A 19,580-nucleotide genomic window follows, 5' to 3' on the forward strand; every position below is an offset into this window, starting at 1 on the left:
AGGACCTGGGAGGATCACAGAGGTCGTCTGCCACCTGCAGCCCAGCCTTGGTAAGTGCAACTGAGCAACTGGTGGAAGGGAGGGGGAGCTCAGGGGGTGCCACCCGGCCTGCTCCTTCCTTTCTAGAGCCCAAGTCCCAGGAAGCAGCCACTGCCCGGGGAACTGCTCCTTCCCCACCCACACTCCAAAGCTACTGAGGCCGGGGAACAGCAATGCCAACTGGGGGAGCGGCAGCGACACCGGCCGGGCTGGTGCTGACATCTCACTATGTCCGACTCTCTCATACCAAGACACTTATGGACAGGATTCTACCTAATCTATTTATAGAGCCAGATATCATCAAGCAGGCAAGCGTCATTCCCTGAAGCTCCTTTCCACACTGCAGTTATGCCAGCTGCTCCTGGGAAGAAGTGGACACTCTCGGTGCATCAAATAACGTCACATATGATTCTAATAACTCCATCTGCTCCCCACCGAGGGGGACTGCCCAGCAGGAGGGAGGAAGCCTCGGGTTCCACACCGGGGGTGTTCTCAGGGCCTCCCTCAGCTGCGGCCACCAGCAGTGAGCCTCCAGCCAACACTGTAACAACCTGGACCTGAATGCATCTGAGCGCCCCTCACCTGTGACAACCACAGAGACACCTGCATGTCCAGCCCAGGTCTCAGACTAACGGGACAACCCTCCGGCCTCCCCCGTGACTCGTGACCCATCTGTTAAGACTCCCAGGCCCAGGGCATGCTCCCGGAGCCAGGCGGAATGCATGCATACTAGTTGGCAAGGACGGTGAGTTTGCCTGTTTTGACCCCTGCCGGGCTCCAGTTCTGTTTAAAGTTCACCTCCTGGACACAGGCCACAGGCCGCGGGTAACTGGGGAGCGTGGGTTTTGGATGAGTATCGATGGTGCTGCACAAACAAGTTAATCCTCTCCCAGCTGTGTCAGGTGGTGATGATCGTGTTTCCATGAAACTTGCTGTGTATCTTATAACTGGCAACAGCGACAGCTGGGATGAAAATCCAGGCTCTTCTGGCTCCAAAACCGTGTGTTTCTCACATGCAACACATGTCTGCTTCTCAGGGCCCTCAGTGCTGGCACATCTGTAATTAGAAGTGTTTCCTTTCAGTGAGCTCCACGTGACTACTGAGCCACCCTAAGGTGCCCGATGTGCCTGAGTCAGCTCGAGTTGGGGTGGGCAGTGGGCACACCCAGCCTTCGGTTGCTTCTCTTCCCCAGTTTGAGTTTTGTAATGTGGGTGCCAAGAACTGGTGCTCGCTCTCCTGAACAAGCCCAACACTTCAGCCCGGCCAAGGAGGTGCTGGGCTCTTCTCTCAGAAAACCAGGATGTGAGCGAACGCCTCCTGGGCTCTGGTTCTCTTGTCGTGTGCAAAAACCACACAGGTGGTCATCTGCTCAGCTCCTATGCAGCCTGGCGACAGCTCCTAGCGCCATGGCATCCTGGTTTCTCTTCTGCCTCTGCACGCCCCTCAGAAAAACATGTAGACAGACATGGTGGCCATGGAGCGGTGATGTCTTGACTTCAGCCACGCTGGCCTTTTCAAGAAAACTTCTTTTTTACGTTGGCATTTCAGTGTCTGAAAATCTGGAAAAACATAGCAATATGTGGGCACTTGGGAGTTGTGTGCCTGGGATGAATGGAGGAAAGCGAAGGTATCTTTCAACCTCAATAAAACCCAGTGGCTGGAAAACCTGGTCCCATGTCTTTTCACCCCCGAACTCTAGCTCTAGATGCCATCTTCCTGGGGATTCATACCCTGAGGAGGAACTTCTATTTCCTGTCATGAGTAAGCAGACACCTGGGTGCTGAGTCGCCGCGGCATCTTCTAACTTTCAAGACTCATCAGCAGGATTGCCTCTCTGGGGCCTCGTACAGAACTCAATCTTAGCAAAGTCTGGTTTCCGTGTTCTAGGTAGTGACTTATCAGATGGGTGGCCAGAAAGACGGAAGCAAAATTCTGGGTCCTGCATTTTGGTTAGTTTCTAGGGGCTATCTTACCCTTCAGGCGGTCGTCTCCAAGGTGACTGGTATCATTCTGCCCCACTAACCTCATCTCCTCCCTTCACCAATCACTTTTCTGTTCACTGTCTTCTTCAAGGTATCTCCAGCCCATGGCCAGACCTGCATGGTTTCCGAACGAGAAGGACAACATTGGCAGACCACAGGGGCTCAGACCAATTTGCAGAAGAACCCTCGTGTGCCAAGGGAGGCTGTGAGACACACATTCCACATTCAGCCCAACAACTGGTGAAATGGGAGGGAGGTGACTCTGAAGACCAGACTTAGCTTTTTACCACTGTCCAATTGAGCTGCCAGACGACCTCACATCAGTGTTTTTCTACATAATCAATGCCACTCACTGGAACAGAATACCTCCCTAAACCACTTGGAGATAGTTGACTCAGCCTCCCATCTGTAACATAGATAATGATGCCTGCCTAATGGAGTCGTGAAAAATAAACGCAATAAATACACGATGCCTAACATGTAGTGTGTCCTCACTAAGCGAGGCTTTTAATCACGGCTTTCCTATTCCTGCCAAGAGTACCACCTTTCTGTAGTCAGCCCGGGCATCTTGCGTTAATCCTTGTCTTGGATTGTTCATTCATTTTCCATATACAGACACCAGACTCTTCCATCTTTCATCTATCCACACAAACTGGCCATTCCTGCCGTGAATAAATATATCACTAGACACTCCTTTTCATGCCCAGCCTATTGGCACAGCCCGCCAGCAGAATTAATGAAGCAATGCGTTCCTTTGAGAAGTAATTGCTGAGCATCTCATAGGGCACTGTTGAATGGCGCTGGGGCTAGAGGGGCACACCACTCTGATAAGAGTCCTGTTCTCATGGTCCTTACATTCTTGTGGATGAAGGGAGATCAGGACCAAGTGAACAAATGAATGAACAAGAAAGGTTTTGATGGTGAAAAGTCTGACGCAAACACTACCACTGAGGGATGCGATAGAGCGGGAGTGGCAGGGAGAGTGGGAAAGACTTCCCTAAAGAGGGGTCCAGGGAAGGCCCATCTTGAGGAGCTGCTTGAGCTGAGCTCTGAATGACAAGAAGGAAGCCAAGCATTGCAGGCAGGGCAGTGAGTGCCATGGCTCCTGCCGGGGAACAAGCCTGGTCCGAGGGGAGGACAGAGGGAGGGCCAGTGTGATTGTCGCATGAGTGAGAAGGGCCCAGCGATACAAGAGGAATTCAGAGAGAAGGGAAGACCCATCTCTCGTAGGAACACCAGATCATGGGGATCCTGGGAAGGACTTTGGGTTTTATCGGAGACGCAATGTAAGCCACTGAGGTTTCCTACAGGGGCAACATGCGGGGATTGACATTTTGTAAAGCTCACCCGGATGGCCAAGCAGAGAATGGGCTGGGGGCTGGTAAGAGTCAACGTAGGAGTTGGAGTAGCCTAGGGCAGGACTGGTGGCTGGTACCAGTGGAAATAGTACAAAAAGCAACATACAGGATATGGCTTTAAGAAAAGTCCACGCTAATTTTCCTAAGGTCATTTCTCAACTCCCGATTTTCGGTGCTACCACATTCTATGTCTTGCAGAATTAAATCTGAGTAACCGGTGTCTGAAGTCCTCGGTGACCTTTCCGTGGCCATCTTCATGGCCTGTTGACTTCTCCAAACCGTGTTGTTACTAAACACGTCATAACAGCCTGTCAATCTGCACAGTTTAAGGTACGCTAGCCTACTTTTCCAGGACAGAAACCCCTCCGAACAGGCTCTGGGCTGGCTTTGCCTTCCGCACCCTCCCTCCCACTCAGACAGCTCTAAACACAGTGCAAGTGCGGAAATGGCTTATTGATGGATTGAAAATATACATCACTGGCATTCGTCGCTCTGGTATTTCTCGAGGATGAAGAAGGGTGCGGATCTGTCAGTATTCATGGCACCAGTGAACCAATGCGCGGCGCATTCATCATCTCCGAAACAGCCAGATGAGGCTCTTGTCATCTTTCCATTTTGCCAAGATCATTTCACTTGCTTTGGTGTTTATGAGGCCATAAGTGGCTCCCATCTGCTGATGAACATATTTTTAAGAGTCATTTAGTCTGGAGAATGGAATACTTGAGGGGAAGTTAAATTGTAACTTTTATATTAAGTGTCATCTTAGTAACAGAACCAAAATGGGAAGCATGTGTTCAATTCTGGTCTTTCATTTTCAAAGCTGTAGGTCAGGCAGAGAATTAATTTCATTTGTTTACAAAGTCGATTATGCCTAATAAAGTCTATTTTGTTTATGGTCACATTTTAGTCAATCCATTGCCTTAGAAAATGAGAGAAATCTGATTGGCTAATCATTCAACATAGTAAATTACATTGTTTTTACAGCCACAGAACATGGGCCTAATTGAATTATCCAGTAATGGTAGGATGGAAATATTCCCTATTCATACAGTTTGAGCAAGGCACATACCAGTGAGGCAACGCTGTAGACTCTTGTTTATCCCACCCTTGTTTGATGATCGGCCACAGAATGTAATGCAGTATTTCTGGGGATAATGACTTTTTCCACATTAAGGATACTAACGACAACGTAGCTTTTACTGGGATCCATACTCTGAGTTTGCACTACTTGTTTATGCATCTTTTCCTTTGCAGAACTTTGTTCTCTGTTAACCGCTACTTTACAAAAGAAAGTTTATGTATAAATGTTTTAATTTAAAGATAAGAGAAAGAGACTTGTGATCGCTTTCTCTAGTGAGAGGCAGGGAAACTGTCTAGCACGCTTTCACGCCTGAGATTCTGATGAGGACCAAGCAGCGTTTCCTCAGCAAAACCAGACACACACAGTCTAGACGCAGCATCAGGCAAGCCGGGCATCTCCCCGGGAGGGTTGAGCCATGTACACAGCCTGGGCCCTACACGATGGCCCGAGTATTGATAACCACCACTTGTTATTTTTTTCCTTCTGGGCTTTTAGAAATGTGCTGGCAAGAGTAACATTCAAACCGATGAGATTTTAAATAAAAAGTGCTTTGATTTGTAAATACAAAGGAAATAGTCATTTAGCACCATTACCCCGCAAATCATCTTAACCTAGGTATCGACAGGAACACACGGTAAAAATATTTCCAGTCCCTTGGCCACTGCTTCTTAAAACACAATTTTTTAAAGTGTCAACAACAACTTTTATTCAAAATGATGACGACTCAGGTGAAAGATGCAAATTTTCCCTGGAGTTTTTTATTCATTCTGCTAGCATGAGATGGAAGAACCACACGGGTAAAAGAGTGATAAATAAAGCACTGCATTTTAGGATGTATATTCAAACATGATCACATATGGGCTCTTTGGCCCTTTTTGCTCATAACTTTAGTTCAAGATGAAAAAAAAAAAAAAAAAGCCGTGGGACATGGAGGAGGTATTTGAGTTAACAATGCTGAAGGGTCTCACTCACTGTGCTCCGGTAGCTGGTCCTCCTTAGCCACTGAGGTTTGCTGCTCTGTGCTGAGAAAACCCCCCATGCTGGTGCTGTTTTGCTCATTTTACTCAGTGACTCACCTTCAGGAACAGATGCTACCACGTGGGGAGGAATGCAATTAGGAAATCTCCGAGGAGGGGGTGGAAAGCGGGGCACAGGCTGACTAGTGATCATCCGGGGGACAGATTTCGCTGGCCGGGCGGGGATGCATCTTAGGTGGGGAGAGTCACTTGCCCGATGCTTCCTTAACTATTTTTATTTTTTTAGTAGAAGCTACGTTTTCAGCCCAGGGACTCAGCATCCCATGTTTTCTCACAGGAGCACATATACAAGGACACTGTTATTGTAAGAGTGAGGAACTTATAAAAGAGTTTTAGGAGCAGGTACTTTTTCTGGAAGATAAAAGAGCAAGAGGACATTTACAGTTGGTGAGAAGAAAGGTTTCTCCTTCAGTTCTCGCCTTGTGTCCCTGTTAGCTCCGCCTGGCTCCGCCGGGGAAACTTGCCAGTGGGCAGTGGATTATCCCAATGTATCACCCGCTCCACCCCAGTTTTTAATCCCTTTTCAGGTGACAAGTCGTTTTTTTCTGAGACCAGATTCACTTGATTTTCCACTTACTTAATTTAAAAAGTAATTTAATGCTCAACAGGAACCCAGAGTGAGTATACGCTCATCTTGATTACACAAACGCTTTGAAAAAAACCCCCACAAAAAACCCCACACCAAAACCTACCACATCATAAATATCTGTACCTAGAGTCTCATAACCAGTGGCCTCAGCGTTGGGGTAACAGTGGGGGTGCTGATTCGGGCGTCGTCAGGAGGGTCCTTGACTTAGTAGAACTTCCAGAACAAGGCAGAGCACAGTCGTGAAGAGGAAGGGTCTCCGGGCGAGGCACCCCTGGGCTCTGCCACCCCAGCTGTGTGCCCGTGGATAAAGACACCGGAAGCCACAGAGGAGAGTGGCTGGTGCTTCCACGTGGAGTTGGATGGCCCTGTCATTCCGGTGTGTGGTCTTAGGCGAGCTACTTAACTCACCAATGCTGACTCCTTGAGTTGTATCTAACACACCAGGCGGCTGCTGTGAGGTTTAAATGAGATAGTATTATGCAAATTTTAGCCTAATGCAGGGGTGGGCAACCTTTTTGTGAGTGCTTGCCCAAACCAGCAAAATCTCTGACTCAAAATTCTTCTGCGTGCCAACCCTAATTTTTTGAGAACATGTTACGCCTACTTGATATCTCTTAAGGTGTACGTATGTGAAGAACCTTGAAGAAATAATAAAATTCATTCGAGCGACAAAAACACAGTATATGATGATGAAAAATACATTTGTTAATGTATACATGTTATGTAAAATTATTTATTTATCTAAGATGCACCTACATGGAATTTATCTGAAAAATAAAAAAGTCGGTATTAAGAAAAAAATTGTAAATGGAAGATTATAAGAGAGGGTTTCGTGTACCAGCAAAAGTTACTGGCGTGCCATGTTTGCACGCGTGCCAGGGGTTGCCCACCCCTGGCCTAGTGCCTACACACAGAAAGCTCATTAAGCACTTAATCAACATGCTAGGCATTATTGCTATTAATTTAGTGTTAAGCACTGCAGGATCTAAAATTGTACTAAACCTTTCAAGGGCGCGTTCCCACCTGTATAAAGAGATGACACTGTGTATCCTCATGGGGCTGTGGTGACAAATCAGTGTGACAGGACACTGAGTGATCAGCACAATTATGGGTCCTAATTATCCAGGAGCATTCTGAGTGAGTATTATCTGCAAATGTGTTTGCTAATAGATCCTGCATTTTGCTAATAAACAATTTCTTCATTCCAACCATCATTTTCTTCTTGAGTTCATGCATTTAAAACACCCGAGGGCCATCTTCTCCTCCCCTGTTGTCATGACAATCTATTCCCACAGACTGTGGCCTCCTGTTTACTTCCACAGATAGCCTCCCACAGTACTTTCCCTGTCGTGGCTTCCGATTAAGGAAGGGAGCCTTTGACATTTATAACTACGTGCTTTCTAGACACGCAGCCATCTGACCTTTAATAGAGACCGCCCTTGTTAATCACCATCAGCGTCACCACTTTTTGATCCTTTCGGTCTTGCTTTCAAGCATTTAAAAGAAGACTCATACACTGGATAGATTTGTTTAAAGCACAGCTTCTAATCCTTAAAGAGAATTAGAGAGGTGGGCTGTTACTAGCTCGAACGCTAAACTTACAGAGAGGAACTCTCTGGAAGTCACAGTTGCCTCCTGCAAGCAGGCCATTTTGATAAGAATAGTGCAAGGTGATGCAATCCCACTTTAAATTTAGAAGTTCTCAAGTTCACGCTACTCTGAAAAGGCAGCAGTGAGTGGCATTGCCACACTCACATTTGAGACAAAAGTCAGGTGGCCACGTCTTAACCTAAGCAAACGGTTTAACTCTGCATGGGTAATGGGAATGTGGAAACGAAGGTGGGATAAAGGTGTGGTCTCCCTCCCTCCGATGCCTTCATCCCCTGACCCTGTGACTTATTCACAGAGACGATGTGTGGGCTTAGCTTGCTCCTTCTGGCTTTGGTTTAAATTCCTGACCTGGAGGGCAGAGGACAACACCTGGTCCTGCCTTCTACGCACCAGGTTGGAGCAGTCCAGGGGGCAGGGAGAGGCCTGCCCACCCTCCCAGCCCTTGGGCCACCAGGGAATAATCCGGGAGCTGAAGAATTTACACTCAACCAGCAATTGCTTGGGGGCTTATGATGTGCAAGGGTTCCCAGTGGGCACAGAAATAAACCAAGCATTCCCTTTAGGACAATCCTATCTAGTTACAACATCATCCTATACAATAAAAGGCTAATATGCAAATTGACCGAACGGCAGAAAAATCAGTTGCTATGATGCACACTGACCACCAGGGGGCAGATGCTCAATGCAGGAGCTGCCCCCTGGTGGTCAGTGTGCTCCCACAGGGGGAGCACCGCTCAGCCAGAAGCCAGGCTCAGAGCTGGCAAGTACAGTGGTGATGGCAGGAGCCTCTCCCACCTCTGCAGCAGTGCTAAGGATGTCCGACTGCCGGCTTAGGCCTGCTCCCCACGGGGACTGCAAGAGGGTACAGGCTGGGCTGAGGAACCCCCTGAGTGCATGGATTTCGTGCACCAGGCCTCTAGTCTATATATATACAAGCCTAAGCGACCATTATGACCAGTAACCGAACAACCAGTTGACCAGTCACTATGATGCTCACTGACCACGAGGGGGCAGACGCTCAATGTAGGAGCTGCCCCATGGTGGTCAGTGTGCTCCCACAGCCAACCTCCCACAGCCCGGGCTGGCCAACCTCCTGTGATCCTCCCCCACACCGGCCATCCCTGATCGGCCCTGATTGGCCCCGATCGGGACTGGGCGAGATGGCCCCAATGGCCCTGATCTCAGGCCAGGCTCAGGGACCCCACCGATGCATGAATTCATGCACTGGGCCTCTAGTAGGGTTATAACTAAATGAGAATATAGAGTAGAAAATGCAAATTTATAGCAAAGAGGTAGAAAAACTATATGAGCACAGAAGAAGGAAAGATTATTCTTGGTTATAGGAGGAGGAAAATTTCATGGAAAAGGTGGTATTCGGGTTATGTCTGAGAATATGAGTGTATGTTGTACACGATGAGAGAAGGGTGAATACGCTGGTGGGACAGTGTTATATGGGACCCAGAAGTTTTACAGGAAGGAGCCAAGTGGGAAGTGAATCTGGGGAGGGAGGGGGCCTGCTCTCCGAACATTATGAGGTCACAGGGCTCGGATTTCATGTTTAAAGTTTGGGGTATTTAACGATGACAGACAAGTGGGTTCAATCTGGGCATTTTATTAGAATCACACACTGAGTTTTTAAAGCTGCAGATGCCCGCACAGGATCATCCCCCCCGGTGAGGCCTGGAGAACGCATGGAGGCCCACATGCCCTCGACTAACTAAGAGTTTTAAAGGCCGAGATCCCTGAGACCTGGCCTTGGTGTCACTCCGGGTCTGCAGCCTGTCCCCAAGGCCCGCTGTTGGCCCCGGAGCTAAAGGGGCCCCACTCTCCCTGAGGGTCACCTGCCGAGAGGGGCCTGAGAGGTCACATGGGCCTTCAGGAGGAGGCTGAGCGACATGGACTCAGGCAGGGGGCCCCCTGGCAGATGCTCCATCCAGCATCCAGGCAGGGATGACGGGAAGCGCTCAGGGCCCTGGGAGGGCAGGTTCTCTCCCTCACTCTCCTGACTGGGATGCAGGTCTAAACATCCCTGGAAACCACACTCACCTACTCCTCCCGCCTCCAGAGCAGAGGGGAGGGGGGGTCCCTCACCAGGGAATGCCCTCTGCCTCCGCTCCGTTCCATTTCAGAGGAAACCGTCTTAATCTTTCCACCCTTTTCACTCTCCTCCCCCAACAGCTGGCAGTCTGTTCTCTGTATTCATGAGTCTGTCTCTGTTTTGTTAGTTTATTTTGCTCATTAAGTTCCACATATAAGTGAATCATATGGTCCTGTCTTTCTCGGACTGGCTCATTTCACTCCTCGTAATGCCCTCTCGGGCAGCGGTCGCCAGCCTTTCGGACCTCATGGACCACCGGTTGGCGACCGCTGTTCTAGGGCCATCCACGCTGCCACCAGGGGGTGGATCTCCTTCTTCACAGCCGAGTGGTGGCCCACTGTGTGCACGGACCCCAGACTGTTCATCTGAACTAAAAGCCCCTCTTGCTCTGATGTTTTTTAATCCCCGGGCCTGGCCCCACCCCACTCCTACTGTGTAACGAAGCAGTTTGCAAAAGTGACGTTGAAAGGTTTTGCGCTCAGTTGGGTTAGAAGGTGCCTTTGGTAGTATTTAAGTGACTCTCTTTATCCCATCAGAGGGAAATGACTCAAGCCCTACAGGAGACTTCCCCGCCCCAGGAACACCTTTCAGATGGGCCAGGCTTGCAGGATGGCACTGCCAGGCAGGCAGCTGGAAGAAACGGGTCGCGCGCTCTCCCCACTCTGGGACGGGCGCTGCCGAGAGTGTTCGCTGCTCGTTTCTGTCCTCTTCCCATAAAAAGCTGCGTTAACAAGTTGCTTTAAAGAGCATCCTGATTCCCCAGCGGTTCCACAGGAGAGTCCAGTGTTCCCTCCAGAGAACTCAGAACAGTTGTTGCTCTCAGAGCTCAGGTGCTGTGAAGTCGCTGGGGGCTGACATGCCCGCGGATGGGCGGGGGCCGGGGTGAGGCGGAGGGGTGGGGGTGTGGGCTGGAGCGCTCCAGCTGGTTTCTCACACTGGTTGCACCTCCCAGCTTGGCTAATGCAGATGGGGGAGGGAGGGACACTCAATTTTCAATTTCAATTTAATTACACAGCCTATTGTGCCCAGTGGGAAGGGTTTAGGGACAAGATTAACGCCCAGCAGTGCTCTGTTTTACATGCCATTTGGTGAAGAGCGCTGTGCTGGTTATCCTAAGTGAGCTTTCAGACATGTTGCTTAGGGGCCAGGTTCTTTTGGTGGGAGATGGTTTAAAGAAGGGGCGGCGACTCCCTTGCTTGGCTCTTTGCCAAAATGTAGGTGAGTTGAAGGTGTAAGATGGCTCTTGGAGTTGTGTTGCCAGAGCACCACTGAGAGTGAGCAGTACCCCCTCCTTGAAAGAACAAAGACTAGAAATTCCACCGCTGAATGGGAAACACCAGCGGGTAGACGCTGATTGGCTGCCACAGCTACTGGTTCTGAAGGTGACTGTTGTAACTAACACACTAGTAAAACCCTTCCCTCTTAGGTTAAAGTCTAAAGAATCTCACTCTCTTATCAGGACTGGACGCCATTCTGATTTTATCTGGCATCAAATCAATGCTTAAGATGATGAGTAAATATTTGGTGTTCTACTTCGGTGTCTATCAGTCCACTAGTTCAGCCAAATGTAAAAAGAAGGCAAATACAGGAAATGAAAATAAGTCCCTAAGAAGTGGCCTCAATATATTTCTTGACCAACAGCTTTAACTTGTTAAGAAAACAGGTCCATGGAAAATATTATGCTAAGTGAAATAAGCCCAACTGAGAAAGCCAAATATCACATGATCCCACTTATTTGTGGAATCTAAAGACCAAAATGAATCCACCAAAAAATAAAACCCAAAGCAGGGAGGCATGGAGCAGACTGACATACCTTGGTTTTCATGGGGTTGGGGGGATGAGAAGAGATAAACCAAAGAGCTTAGATACTTACAGGCAGAGCCCATGGGCATGGGCAATAGGGTGGTGAAGACCTGGGGGGTGGGTAAGGGCTGGGAGGAGGGGAGAAAGGGGTGGAGAATGGGAGATATCTGTAATACTCTCAACGATAAAAACTATATTTAAATCAGAAAACAGGTCCACTGCAGACGCCATCTTCCTTGGGTGGAGTCATCCCTCCACATGGCATCGGCCTGGGGAATGCAATAGCCCTGCCCTCTGGACCCCCTGTGGCCCCACCCTGCAGAGCTAGGGCCTGCGGAAAAGTCAGCTGCCTGGGCCAGGGAGTAGAGGTCTGGGCAGACTCAGGGGGTGTCAGTGCCTGAGTTGTGTGGCTTTGGGGAAGGGGCCATTCCCCCACTTACCCGTGACCCTGACTGGCACCTCCTCCTCGTGGGAGACAAACTATCCCCACTCTCCAAGCTCCTAGTGGCCCTCAACTCTCCACTCCTGGCGGCTCCTCCGTGCTGAAGTCTGGGCAGAATCCCAAGCAGACTGAGTTGTGTGGCTCTGGGGAGGGAGTCACGCCCCAACCCTTCCCTCAAATCTGACAGGCATCTCCCCCAACAGGGGATCCACCCTCCCAGCTCCCCGGGCCTTGCCTTGCTAAGATCAAACTCTGGGAAGAACATGGGACAGACTGAGTTGTGTGGCTCTAGAATGGGGGACATTTTTTCCTTGCATGCCAGGCCAGTGCAGAGCCCTCCCTTCATGTGGCCAAATCATGGCCTGTTTGGGCTGCTAAACTCTGCTGGCCTCGCCCTGACGACTCTCTGAGACCCCACCACACCACAAGTGTGTGAGCTCCCAGTGGATGGCAACTAGACTTGCTATACCCTGAGACATTTGATCAAACCTAGCACCATTTATGATAAACACTCTCAGCAAGGTGGGAATAGAGGGAACATATCTCAATTAATAAAGGCCATACATATATGACAAACCCACAGCCAACATCATACTCAATGGGCAAACACTAAAAGCATTTTCCTTAAGGTCGGGATCAAGACAGGATGTCTGATTTCACCACTCTCATTCAATATAGTACTAGAAGTCCTAGCCACAGCGGTCGGACAAGAAGAAATAAAAGGCATCCAAATTGGAAAGGAAGAAGTAAAACTGTCATTATTTGCATTTTTATATACCAATAATGAACTACCAGAATGGGAAACTAAGAAAACAATCCCATTTAGAAGTGCTTACAAAATAAAGCCATACCTAGAAATAAATTTAACCAAGGGTATAAAAGACCTGTACTCGAATAATTATAAGACACTAATGAAAGAAATTGAAAAAGATACAAATAAGTGGAAGCATATACCATGCTCATGGATAAGAAGAATTAACATCTTTAAAATGTCCATATTACCCAAAGCAATCTATAGATTCAACACAATTCCTATCAAGATACCAATGGTGTCGTTCACAAAACTAGAGCAAGTATTCCAAAAATTTACATGGAACCACAAAAGACCCCAAATAGCCACAGCAATCTTAAAAAAGAAGAACTAAAGTTAGAGGAATCATGCTACCTCATATCAAACTATAATACAAGTCTATAGTAATCAAAACATCCTGGTACTGGCATTTAAACAGACATAAATCAATGGAACAGAATAGAGTACAGAAATAAACCCACACATTTATAGGCAATTAGTATTTGACAAAGGAAGCAAAAACATACAAGGGGTAAAGACAGTTTATTCAATAAATGGTGTTGGGAAAAACGGAAAGATACGTGCAAAAAGAAAAAAATGAAACTAGACCACCTTCTTAGACCACACACAAGAATAAACTCAAAATGCATTAAAGACTTAAATGTTAGACTTGAAACCATAAAAACCCTGGGAGAAAACAAAGGCGTTTCTTGCAGCACTCTTTTTGTGGGATATATCTCCTGGGCAAGGGAAATAACAACAAAAAATAAACAAATGGGACTACGTCAAAATAAAATGTTTTTACACAGCAAAGAAAAACAATCAATAAAATGAAAAGATAACCAGCTGAATGGGAGAACATATTTGTCAATGATATATCTGATAAGAGGTTAATACTGCAAATTTGAAAGACCCAATAAAACTCAACACCAAAAAACCAAATAATCCAATTAATAACTGGGCAAAGGACTTGAATAGACACTTCTTCACAGAGGACATACAGATGGCCAATCGACAGATGAAAAGGTGCTCAACATCACTAATCATCAGAGAAATGCAAATTAAAACCACCTCACACCTGTCAGGATGGCTATCATCAACAAATCAAATGACAAGTGCTGGTGAGGATGTGGAGAAAAGGGAACCCTCATGCACTGCTGGTGGGAATGCAGACTGGTGCAGCCACTGTGGAGAACAGTATGGCGTTTCCTCAAAAAATTAAACATGGAACTCCCATTTGACCCAGTGATCCCTCTTCTGGGAATCTATCTGAAGAAACCCAAAACACTAATTTTAAAGGATATCATCATTATTTACAATCGCCAAGATTGGGAAGCAGCCCAAGTATCCCTCAGACGAGTGGATAAAAAATCCGTGGCACATCTACCCAATGGAATACTATGCAGCTGTAAAAAATAAGGAAATCTTACCCTTCATGACAGCATGGAGGGACCTGGGGAGCATTATGTTAAGTGAAATAAGCCCACCAGAGAAAGACAAGGACCATATGATTTCACCTGTATGTGGAATCTAATGAATAAAATAAACTAAAAACACAATAGAAACAGATTCTTAGATACAGGGAACTGACTGACAGCGATCCAAGGGGAGGAGGGCTTGGGGACCAGGTGGAAAGGGTGAAAGGTTTAAGTAAACAAAAAAGAACTCTTAGGCAAGGACAACAGCATGGTGATTACCAGCGAGAAAAGGGGGTGGAGGGAGGTACAAGAGGGTAAAGCGGGGGGGGGGGGGGGTAAATGGTGATGGAAGGAATGTTGACTTGGGGCGGTGGACACACAGTCCAGTGTACAGATGACGCGTTACAGAATTGTACACCTGAAACTTATATAATTCTCTTGACCAATGTCACCCCAAGAAATTCAGTTAACAAAAGAATGAAAGAAGTCTTAAGGACTTCTCTTTATAAGGACTTAAATAAACAAAAATGGTAGCAATAAACTTCACTGTTGTTCAGCCTTACCAGCCACTTGAGTAGATACAAATATTTGGAAACGCAATGCTAAAGAGACGAAGCTCAAAGGCAAATGAACTTTCTGAACTCGCTAACGGATTTGTCATTGCACAACGACGGCATTTCCAAGTATGAAGTTGGCTGCGACTTCGAGTCAACATCTACCTTTATATTCAAAGGCAAAGTGATACCCTAGGCACGCGGCTGCGCCTCCTGAGCCTGCAGTACCTGAGCCGAATGAGCCGACAGTGTTTAAAGCTCCGTGCGTTCAGGGCACCTGGCGCAGCTCCGTTAAAGCGGAACTAAGCTGGTGCAATGGCGGTGGGGACATGGATAGGGCTCATTTTGAAGCCCCTGAGGAGGAGACTGTGCACAATGCGCCTTGCCTGGTGAGAGGGTAGACGTATCCTCGACAAGAGTGGGTGATAGGTGAGGCCAGAGGAGACAGCACCCACAGGCCCGGAGATTCGAGGCTGTGAGTGACCCCTGAGCACGTCTGCCCCAGGCCCAGGCCTGCCCCCAGGCTACGGCCCAGGCGGCGTGGGCAGGGACTGCGCTGGGCTGGCCGGGATGAGGCGGGGGCGGGCAGGGCAGCGTCTGGTGTACACGTGTGGCTGCGTGTCTCAAGCCCCTTCCATGGTCATACACAGGGACCTCTTCTTCCAGGAAATGTAACACAGAAATTAGTAAAAAGCCTGGCTGAGAAAACAGGGACGCGTACAGGAGGACAGGGGCCACCTTGGGCAGCGACCAGAGCCCAGCACCGAGTCAGCCGGTACCTTTCCACCCGGGGCTCAGCACTCAGCTGGCGGGAATGGAAACCTGGGAAGATCACAGAGCGCCACCTCGGTTAGGAGAGAAGCAGATAAAAGTATCTATTGCAGCGGCTGGTAGCCATGCCCCGGCCAGGACGTGCCCGGGTGGCACAGCAGCAGGCTGAGGCCCTGTGCCCCGGGCCGCTCCTGGGGAGACGCGTGGAGGGAAGTGAGGCGGTGAGAGGCGAGCAAAGCACACGGCAGCCCAGAGGGCCAATTGCACCCACTGCACATGTCCTCGGGGCCACGGCACACATGCTGCTCACTCCCAACACCCAGCAGCGCCTTTGGTATTTTAAAGTACTTACAAGGGCTTCGTCATTAACATGTAAAGCAAAACCGCACATGGCAGGTGAGGAGGAGGGAGGAGTACCTGCTCGGTGATGTGCTCCCGGACGTCCCCTCCAGTCACTGAAAGAGAAGGAAACAGAAAGTCACCATCAGGCACCCACGTGCCAAACGGCAGCCCTGGGTTTGCTCTGTTCTCGCCCAACCTCCAGCAGCAGCCTGGACCCTGAGCAAGGACTGGTGTCATGCTGTGAGCATGTGCCATGGCTCCCACAGTTGGAACGGGGAGAAAAGCGAAACAAAGGCGAAACGAAAGTCCACCGCGTTAGGCTGAGATGTAAGATCGCAGAGGGCGGCCGGGAGCCGGGAGGGGCGACGCCACAGGAACGCACCACGCGCTGGCGCAGAAACGGCGAGGAGATGAAGAGGACCAAGGAACAATCCGACAGGGCCCAGTCCCCGGTCCCCAAACAGTGACCACCCTCTCAGGTGTGACACGGGCGCTCAGCAACCCGAGGGCCAGACGAGGGGACTTAGGGGCAGGTGGCAGACGCGCTCCTTTTCAAAGCTGCTGTGTTGCCGGCGACGATGGCACAGATGCTGCTACGCGTTGTGCTGCAGTATCGCTGGCAACCCACTAAGGTCCCGGCCAGCAGCTCTGCACATGGAGTCCCGGCCAGGACAGAGGAACATGCCGATGTCCCAAAGGGGCCTAAATAATAAAGACTCTAAGGCCCCAGTCCCTGTGAAAATAGGCTAAAGGCGACCGATGCCACGTATGTCTTAAATGAGAGGAAAAGAACCCTTCGAAATCGCAGATGAGCGGCCAGCCATGGGCAGGAGAGGGAAGAAGCCATCTTGGGGCATTGCAGCTATTTCTTGCTTGTGAACATCTTGGTGCGAGATACACTTTTTTAAAATAACTTTATTATTTTATTGATTTTAGCGAGAGAGGAAGGGAGAGGGAGAGAGAGATGGAAACATCAATAATGAGAGAGAAACCTCTATCGGCTGCCTCCCGCATGGCCCCTACTGGGGGTCGAGCCCACAAACCCGGCATGTGCCCGGCCCAGGAATTGAACCAGTGACCTCTTGGTTCATGGGTCGACACTCCACCACTGAGCCACACCAGCCGGGCTGAGATACACTTTAAACTTGTCCTTTAAAAACTTAAGTGAAGATGATGGTGCAGTCACATGCAGGCATAAGAAATAATACAGACAGGTCCTGTCTGTGTGCCCCTGACACAGCACCCCCCCACCCACCGCCCAGGGGTGCGGTCTGAGTGATTGAAAGCACAGGGTCGCTGCCTGGATATGACCCTGGCCAGGCCAGGCTGGGAGCTTGTCCATCACAGCACCCCCCACGGTGCCCTTTATAGCCCCGCCCGCCTCCCGCCCACCACACAGGCTAAGCCAGCGGCTCTGGCTCCGGCTCCCAGCACAAGGAGGGGTTCGTGGGCTGAAAGTCATTACAGGGCCTCATTGGGCCTGGCTGGCTCCTGATGGCTTCTGCCTCTCACCAAATGCCCTCTTGGTGCTAGCAGCCCTTCTTGCATTCGTCCCCAGCTGATCTTAAAGCATCCTGGCGACAGGGACTGTGCCCGAGGTCTTTCTTCTCCCCAGTTATATCCAACATCTGTAGGAACCAGGCCTGTGTGAGGAACACAAACAGTGCTCAAAGCTGCGGGAACTGAAGTGCAGGACCGAGAGTTAATGCCAGAGAACCTGTAACATCATGTTTTACACTTTTCCCGAAGATCAGCAATGTTCTAATTGTCCTTCTAGTAGGAATTTATCCAAATTTCCACTATTTTCTTTCTTTAAACAACTATTTACTAAAACAAAGTTTCTTAGCATAGCTACAGCATACATACAGGCTTCTTCTTCTTCTTCTTCTTCTTCTTCTTCTTCTTCTTCTTCTTCTTCTTCTTCTTCTTCTTCTTTTTGGTTAGTCCTCATCCGAGGATACTTTTCCATTGATTTTTTTTTTATTTAGACAAGAGTGGAGAGGAGGGAGGAAGGAGGAGAGGGAAAGAGAGAGAGACAGAACATCGATGTGAGATACATCAATTGGATGCCTCCCACATGAGCCCCGACTGGGGCCAGGGAGGGAACCCACAACCCAGGTACGTGCCCTTGACCGAGAATCGAACCCAAGACCCTTTGATGTGAGGGCCGATGCTCTAACTGCTGACCCACACAGCAAGGGCCCTATAGGGTTCTTTTTCATTGCATTACACGGTATGTGCAATTAGGGTGGGGGTGGTGGCCGGCTGGGCAGCACCGGGCAGGCTTAACCTGAGCACGCCAGCTCCAAGCAGGGGCCCAGGGAGCAAACCGGGGCTGGGACTTGGGACCACAGGACAAGCTGGGTACAGATTTTTTGGTAAAAGGTCAGAGGTCATCCAGGATTCATGGCATCTGACCACATAAAGAAGAGGCAGGTGGCTGCTAGGGATGGAAGTGGCAAGGACGATAACTGTGTTTGGAGGGACTTAGGCACCAGGTCGCATACAACTCAGGGACAGGGTCGGAGCCGTGCTGGGGGAGTGAGGGTGGGCAGGGGCTGACGGAGAAGGGACAGGCTCCCCACCCCCTCATTACTGAGGCCAGGGCACTGGTTGAGAATCAGGGGGACGCGGAGCCAGGCAGACCATTGCTGAGTTACGCGATTTAAACGTGAGAAACATCATCTCCTCCCTTGAGCTCTGAACATTCATAAACTAAAACATATCATCATAGAGTTGCTTGTGGCCCTGTCGTGATGGTTGCTGCGATGACCCTTTTCCCGCTTGCGCATGGGGAGTCCTAGCCTGGTGCAGAGGTACATGTTCCCTGGCCGCTGCCAGAAAAAGGAGGGAATCCCACTGAAAACCTAAGCCATCCCCACATTTATTCCAATCGCCCGTGAAAAGGAGGAACGGCAGTTAGCGGATGAGCCACGGCTAATAAAAGATTAAGGAGTCTGCGGCTTAGCGTCTTCTAATTATTTTCTCCAGCATCTTGCCTAGGCGAGGTTTGAAATCTCTGGTTGGATCAGCGCTATTTCGCTCAGAGGTTTGTGGACTTTGCATACTGATTCCTTCCTGTTTCCAAGTGCATTTGCTGCGAGGCTATTTTTGCTCACTTTAAAGGAATTTTAATAACTTTCTGTTGACAGCACGGACAGCTGGTCCTGAGAATTAAAGAAAACCGACTCGCTGGCTGAGGAAGGAAGTGACATCAATGAGCTGCTGGAGTCAGCCGCAGGGGACTGGCTTGTGAGGGAGTAGCCTCTCCCTGCAGTGCATTTGGGGGGAGCTGCCTTGAGATGCAAATCGCCGTATCCATCAAACCCAGATGCCTCCTCCAACCAACTTAGTGCCACGGAGGCAACAGGCCGCCACACTGAGGAGGAGGAGGAGAGAGCGCAGGAGCCAGGGGTGCATGGACCATGGGAGCACAGGGTCCCTGTCTGTGCTGACCCCATTCTCCTCAGGCCTCAGTTCCTTTGTCCAGAAAATGAGTTTGACGTAAACTGCTGCTTGGAGTCCGTCTCTTTCTATGACAGGCGGCGAATGAGAACATGTACTAGTATGTATAGTGCAGACATGCTACCTGCCAGTGTAACCCAAAGGGTGCTCCCGACTGCTTTTTAACCCCGCAGAGAGCGACCCGGAACAGGTGTCATAG

At 49.3% G+C, this 19,580-nt stretch overlaps 1 protein-coding gene across 1 annotated transcript in view; it reads right to left on the reverse strand.

Moving 5' to 3' along the window:
* Nucleotides 1–19,580, reverse strand: part of CHST9 (carbohydrate sulfotransferase 9) — a 136,296-nt gene that overhangs the window by 10,326 nt on the left and 106,390 nt on the right. Inside the window, exon 4 of the mRNA XM_036323246.1 lies at nucleotides 15,992–16,029. Within this exon, the coding sequence (XP_036179139.1) occupies nucleotides 15,992–16,029 (38 nt within the window). The remainder of the gene's footprint in view (nucleotides 1–15,991; nucleotides 16,030–19,580) is intronic.

The sequence above is a fragment of the Myotis myotis genome, unplaced genomic scaffold (assembly GCF_014108235.1).
Source record: "Myotis myotis isolate mMyoMyo1 unplaced genomic scaffold, mMyoMyo1.p scaffold_m19_p_9, whole genome shotgun sequence".
In the NCBI taxonomy this organism is placed as follows: Eukaryota; Metazoa; Chordata; class Mammalia; order Chiroptera; family Vespertilionidae; genus Myotis; species Myotis myotis.